Below are 7,387 nucleotides of genomic sequence, written 5' to 3' on the forward strand. Positions count from 1 at the left end.
TAGGGGGTTACAGGGGTTAAACATTATTGATTGTTTGGTACTTTTGAGCAGAGCTGAAGTCGTTCAAGAGATCTAATCAAAAAAAGTTGACTTTTTTTGAGACATTTTACCAGTTTTTTCTTGTCATTTTAAAACTTTTTTTTCTTTGAGAAATTGTATCACTTTTTTAATACAATTTACCAGTTTTTTCTAGAATTTTTAAAACTTTTTGATAAATTTCACAATTTTTTTAGATTATTTTTAAACTTTTTTTTCTAGAAATTTTACAAATTTTTTCTAGAAATTTTAAAACTTTCTTTTTGAGAAATATTCCCACTTTTTTCCAGAAATTTCACTAAAATTTAAAAAAAAATTCAAAGCCAGTGGCCCTAATTTGAACGTACATTTACTAAGAAAGTAACGTTATTCAGTCTCAGAACAAATATGTGTGTATTTCTGGTGTTAGTTTTGGTCCAGTGGGTCTGTGGTCTAGTTTGTGTTAATTTAGGGTCCTTGATGTAAAAGAGTTTCAGAACCGCTGGTTTAATGGATCTGAGAGAGTAAAAATGTCCAAAAATGTCTGGAAGACCTTAACCTTAACCTGAGGGTTAAATGTGAGATAAGATCAATGACTCGTGTAGTTTGGTCTGATGAGAGTTTAATAATAAACTTGTTAAAATGAACAAGTGTTAAATATATCAGGGTTTATACAGGAATCTTGAAGTTAATTTTTATACCTTTTTAAGACTTTTTCAAGACCTTCTCAATATGTTTTAACACCTCACCGCCACTTCAAGCTGTAACCATTTACATCAGTGACACTTTTAACTGAACAGTTTTAGTTTGTTGTATCATAGTGGTTTATAGTCTTTATCACAGATTTCAAGGATAATAAATCAAAGGCAGAGTTTATAAAAAAAAAAAACATTGCTCCACTCTCAATGTGTACTGGTTCATCTTTGTTTTTTAATAAAATGAATAAATTCACACACTTTTACAATGTTTTTTTTAGGACTCAAACTCTTGGACAGCTAATTCAGAAAAAATACCTTCAAAATTCAAAATTTAAGACTTTATAATGTTGTGAAAAGACTTTTTAATACTTTTTAAGGGTCTTAATTTTCCCAAAATTGATTTATCACCTTTTAATACTTTTCAAGACCCTGCGGATACCCTGATGTAAAGCTTCGACTGACCTGCTCTTTGAGCTGCTGGACCTTCTCCTGCAGAACCGAGCGCACCGACTTCAGTTTGATCTCCAGCTCCTCCAACCGCTGCTGCAGAGAAGAGACGGCCTTCTCATACTGGTCCTGACACACACACACACACACACACACACACACACACACACACACACACACACACACACCATTATTTATCTTTATTGAGACTTTCCTTTGTGTGTCAAAGCCACATGAGGGGCACGAAAGGTTCAGACTTCAGACTTCAGACACTTTATTGTCATTTCACACAAATGTACAAGATACATCGGCTGAAACGAAATATCGTTTCTCACCAGCTCCTACTACTAGCAGTGCTTTATTAAAAGAAAAATAATAATAAATAATTTAAAACGTGTTAAAATCATATCGCATCGTATAAAGCAGTTCTGGAACGTGTCCATAATAAAGTGCTGTTAGATGCAGGATGACTGACCTACTGACCTACTGACCTAGGTTGGTGCTCTTACAACAGTGGTTCTGAAACTTTTTCACATCAAGGACCTAAACTGACATAAACTAGACCACGGACCCCCACTGGACAACATGTTGGAACAAACTCCAGAAATACACAAATATTTGTTCTGAGACTGAATAATGTTACTTTCTTAGTCAATGTACGTTCAAATTAGGGCCGATGGCGTGAATATTTGGAAACATTTTAGTGAAGTTTCTGGGGAAAAGTGGTAAAATTTCTCAAAATTTATGATAAAAAAAAGTAAACTTTTTCAAAAAAGTTTAAAAATTTTGAGGAAAAAGAATGAAACAGGAGATGTATCAGTTTCAAAAAATAAAAGTTGGTGACGTAACTCCAACACTTAAATTCTAACAAACCATCAAACTGATCTCAAAACTTTAAGAATCTTAACTTCATTTTCATCTATAAATTATTATAATTATAATAACTATATTGATCCCTGTTGTAGTTTCCTGTTGCCATGGTGCTGCTCTACTTCCTGTCTCACCTGCTTGCTGCTGATCTGGGAGCAGCTGTGTTGCGCCTGCAGCTTCAGCGCCTCCTCCAGCTGCTGCCTCCTCCTCTGCTCCTCCTGCAGCTGCTCCTGCAGCAGCTGGAGCTGCTCCTGCAGCCCCTCCCCCTCCCCCGCCCGCTGCTGCAGCTGCTGCAGCTGCCGCTGGTGCTGCGCCCGCAGCAGAGAGAGGGACGAGTCGGCCTGCAGCGCCTGCAGGACAGAGACCCAGACAGAGGTTAACGCAGAAGTAAGGTGAATGTTGGTGTTAATATAAGTCTTAAATAGTTGTTGTTGGTCAGCAGCCTCAGTGACTCATCTATCTTATATCTATACATTAAAGCAGCAGTCAGCGATCCGGTGGTTTTGTCTAACTTCCTGTCAGCAGATGGAGTTAGCAGCCCCCGCCCTCGTCATGGATCTATTGGTCCTCGTCCCTACGTCACCACATTCAGGCGCATCCCTTGGCTGCACACACAGAGAGGACTGCCCCTTTATGCCGTTCTCTCTCCTCATTGGATAAAGGTTGTAGGATACAAGGAAAGTTTTCTCCTGGGCTCAGAGCAGAGCAGAGTGACTGACAGACCCGTGTTTCAGACCAAACACTCTATGTAAGTGATTGCTGTCGGAAGATACAACTATTTAAGACTTATATTAACACAAACATTCACCTGACTTCTGCTTTAAAGTCATATCTACTGTATAAATAATAGCAATAGTTACTTTTCCTGGTAATTAGTTACAGTGAGTTACGTCTGTGTCTAGACCGATCCTCATCAGAGTCTCACCTGCTGCTCGGCCTGGTTCCTCTCCGTCTCCAGCTGGACCAGTCTGCTCCTCAGGTTCTGCTGGTCCTGGGTCAGTTGGTGCAGCTGCTGGTCCTGGTGCTGCAGCTCCGACAGCTGGAGACACAGAGAACAGCAGACCACACAGTCACTAGCTGCGTTTCCATCAGCTGTTTAGATCATCGAGATGTATCGCATCGGAAAATGATGATGGAAACGCTGTGATTCGAATTAAAATCCCCTGATTCACACAAATGCGCTAAATCGCTCTAATGTGTTCAAATCAGACCGTCAGACCGTCAGTCCGTAGGTAGATGGAAACACACAGGATTCAAATTTCTTTTAATGCGCATTTCCCAGTAATTCAAATCACTTTGGATGGTGTAATGGAAATTTCTATGTTTATGACCCTTGATTGAACTCTGAAGATGTACAGTATGTTCATGAACCTTATATTAGGTGAACCTTGAAGAAAGTGCAAGTTGCACTTTGTGCTGTGCATGAGGCAGCATACAGGTGTCCCACTGGGTTCCTGGTATTTTAGGATGATTACGCTTCAGTAAACAGTTGTTGTCTCCATGTTGAAAACCACAGTGAGATGTCAAAGAGATGTCAACTAGCTGAGGTGTGAAAAAACCACAGCAGACCCTCGGTTACAGACAACCACAAGCTTCCTGCCTTTACATACAAGTTGATTTTATAATAACCCAACATATGCCAAAAGCGCTTCGTACAAACTATGCAAACTTATTCTGCAAGAATGCAATAATGTAATTGGACAATGTATGATGCCGCCTCCAAGGAGGAGCACATGGCTCCTTCTCGCTCTTGTGTCTATGTAACCTGATGTAACCAAATCTCAGTGTGCACTCTCGTACAGACTTGTGTGTATGACAGTCCACCTCTTGCAAGATAAAATAAACAGTTTAAAGCAGCAGTAAGGTGAATGTTTGTGTTAATCTAAGTCTTAAATAGTTGTATCTTCCCACAGCAATCACTTCTATAGAGTGTTTGGTCTGAAACACGGGTCTGTCAGTCACTCTGCTCTGCTCTGAGCCCAGGAGAAAACTTTCCTTGTATCCTACAACCTTTATCCAATGAGGAGAGAGAACGGCATAAAGGGGCAGTCCTCTCTGTGTGTGCAGCCAAGGGATGCGCCTGAATGTGGTGACGTAGGGACGAGGACCAATAGATCCATGACGAGGGCGGGGGCTGCTAACTCCATCTGCTGACAAGACGTTATGGTGCGTTCAAGGCAACTCGTAACTGGTGTTTTTCCGACCTGTGAAGTGGTACCAGTTCGATCTGGTACGAGTTCACGGGTCAGAAGTTACGAGTGGCCGTTATAGTGACTTTCACAGGTAAAACAGGTCGGAGAAACACGAGTGGGTTGTCTGGAACGCTACAAAGTCGTAAGTCGTGACTTGAAGCTGTAATTTACGATTTCAAAAGCCTGCCTGGAACGCAGCATTAGCCAAAACCACCGGATCGCTTACTTCTGCTTTAAGTGAAACCCTTCTTTGCTGGACTTATGGTTTTCTCTCTCACAAGTTAAAGGAAATTTCCACAACAATGGAAACACGGCTGCAGAGAGAACACCAGACCGCTGAGTCCAGCTGAGTCTGGTACCTTGAGCTGCAGCTCCTGGTTCTGGACCGTCAGTCTGTGGGTCTCCTCCTGCAGAACCACTGAGGCCCGCTCCTCCTGCTCCTCCTGCTGCTCCACAGCCCGACACAGCTGCTCCTTCTCCTCCTGCAGCCTCCTGGTGCTGCTCTCCAGCTGCTGCACCTGCAAACACACACAGAGTCTGAGTCAGGACCGAGGGGGCAGTTGTGGGTCTGAGAAGTGAAGTCACTTCCTCGTTCAACAAACTGCAATCCCCTCTTTAGACTAGACGGGATGTACCCAAAAAGTGAAAGTAAGGAGCATTTCTGGGTACAAGTCGGGAACCGGCCTACTCTACATATTTCAAGGCTGCTGAATCCAAAAAAACTGGTACCCAAGAGAAATTGTGAGTTTTTGACCTTCTAATTTGCATATCAAAATGGCCACCAAATTGCCTATCTTGCTCAGTCGTTGGACCATTTTCCCCAAGTTTTTTTGTAAGTAGGCAATCAAAGATGAGGAAATTAAGTTTCTAGATCGATAGCCAACGGTCAGAGCAAGGATATAGTGTAGGCTCACTGCTTTTTTTATGTATACATGTCATATGTATACATATGTCATATCAACAGGGAAAATTTCAGAGTAACATTTATTGAATATTTATATCCACTTTAAAAATGACACATAAATGCTTAATTCCACCTTAGAAGTTATACATTTGCATGTATATACATAAAAAAAGCAGTGTGAGCCTCCACTATATCCTTGCTCTGACCGTTGGCTATCGATCTAGAAACTTAATTTCCTCATCTTGATTGCCTACTTACAAAAAAAACTAGGGGGAAATGGTCCAATGACTGAGCAAGATGGGCTTTGGTGGCCATTTTGATATGCAAATTAGAAGGTCAAAAACTCACAATTCAGCACCCTTGAAATATGTAAGGTCGGCCGGTTCCCGACTTGTACCCATAAATGCTCCTTACCTCTTATAGAAGGCCTTTTTTCTGAAATCCGTCTAGACTATTTCTTCCTCTGGGGGCTGGTGTCAGAAAGCAGCTTCTCCATAGACCCCCATGTTAAAATCACCCACTTTACATCCTCAATAAACATGTTAAAAGTCTGGTTTCAGAACGTTTTCTGGTCTCAACCGATAGTTTCTACCCCCACACACACTCTGAGGGGTTTAACTCTACCGTTTGACCGTTATTAGGTTAAAACTCTGAGGGGGTTTAACTCTACCGTTTGACCGTTATTAGGTTAAAACTCTGAGGGGTTTAACTCTACCGTTTGACCGTTATTAGGTTAAAACTCTGAGGGGTTTAACTCTACCGTTTGACCGTTATTAGGTTCAAACTCTGAGGGGTTTAACTCTACCGTTTGACCGTTATTAGGTTAAAACTCTGAGGGGTTTAACTCTACCGTTTGACCGTTATTAGGTTAAAACTCTGAGGGGTTTAACTCTACCGTTTGACCGTTATTAGGTTAAAACTCTGAGGGGGTTTAACTCTACCGTTTGACCGTTATTAGGTTAAAACTCTGAGGGGTTTAACTCTACCGTTTTACTGTTATTAGGTTAAAACTCTGAGGGGTTTAACTCTACCGTTTGACCGTTATTAGGTTAAAACTCTGAGGGGTTTAACTCTACCGTTTGACCGTTATTAGGTTAAAACTCTGAGGGGTTTAACTCTACCGTTTGACCATTAGGTTCAAACTCTGAGGGGTTTAACTCTACCGTTTGACCGTTATTAGGTTAAAACTCTGAGGGGTTTAACTCTACCGTTTGACCGTTATTAGGTTAAAACTCTGAGGGGTTTAACTCCACCGTTTGACCGTTATTAGGTTAAAACTCTGAGGGGTTTAACTCTACCGTTTGACCGTTATTAGGTTAAAACTCTGAGGGGTTTAACTCTACCGTTTGACCGTTATTAGGTTAAAACTCTGAGGGGTTTAACTCTACCGTTTGACCGTTATTAGGTTCAAACTCTGAGGGGTTTAACTCTACCGTTTTACTGTTATTAGGTTAAAACTCTGAGGGGTTTAACTCTACCGTTTGACCGTTATTAGGTTAAAACTCTGAGGGGGCTTAACTCTACCGTTTGACCGTTATTAGGTTAAAACTCTGAGGGGTTTAACTCTACCGTTTGACCGTTATTAGGTTAAAACTCTGAGGGGTTTAACTCTACCGTTTTACTGTTATTAGGTTAAAACTCTGAGGGGGCTTAACTCTACCGTTTGACCGTTATTAGGTTAAAACTCTGAGGGGTTTAACTCTACCGTTTGACCGTTATTAGGTTAAAACTCTGAGGGGGTTTAACTCTACCGTTTGACCGTTATTAGGTTAAAACTCTGAGGGGTTTAACTCTACCGTTTGACCGTTATTAGGTTAAAACTCTGAGGGGTTTAACTCTACCGTTTGACCGTTATTAGGTTAAAACTCTGAGGGGTTTAACTCTACCGTTTGACCGTTATTAGGTTAAAACTCTGAGGGGTTTAACTCTACCGTTTGACCGTTATTAGGTTAAAACTCTGAGGGGTTTAACTCTACCGTTTGACCGTTATTAGGTTAAAACTCTGAGGGGTTTAACTCTACCGTTTGACCGTTATTAGGTTAAAACTCTGAGGGGTTTAACTCTACCGTTTGACCGTTATTAGGTTAAAACTCTGAGGGGTTTAACTCTACCGTTTGACCGTTATTAGGTTAAAACTCTGAGGGGTTTAACTCTACCGTTTGACCGTTATTAGGTTAAAACTCTGAGGGGTTTAACTCTACCGTTTGACTGTTATTAGGTTAAAACTCTGAGGGGTTTAACTCTACCGTTTGACTGTTATA

At 41.1% G+C, this 7,387-nt stretch overlaps 1 protein-coding gene across 1 annotated transcript in view; it reads right to left on the reverse strand.

Moving 5' to 3' along the window:
* The window catches only part of ninl (ninein-like), an 87,019-nt gene that overhangs the window by 2,126 nt on the left and 77,506 nt on the right, over positions 1 to 7,387 (reverse strand). Inside the window, exons 26-29 of the mRNA XM_085799108.1 lie at positions 4,582 to 4,740; positions 2,956 to 3,069; positions 2,165 to 2,380; positions 1,176 to 1,289 (exon numbers count right to left, since the gene is read on the reverse strand). Of these exons, the coding sequence (XP_085655234.1) occupies positions 1,176 to 1,289; positions 2,165 to 2,380; positions 2,956 to 3,069; positions 4,582 to 4,740 (603 nt within the window). The remainder of the gene's footprint in view (positions 1 to 1,175; positions 1,290 to 2,164; positions 2,381 to 2,955; positions 3,070 to 4,581; positions 4,741 to 7,387) is intronic.

The sequence above is a fragment of the Trachurus japonicus genome, chromosome 15 (genome assembly GCF_045865225.1).
Source record: "Trachurus japonicus isolate A0001 chromosome 15, Traja_1.0".
Lineage (NCBI taxonomy): Eukaryota > Metazoa > Chordata > Actinopteri > Carangiformes > Carangidae > Trachurus > Trachurus japonicus.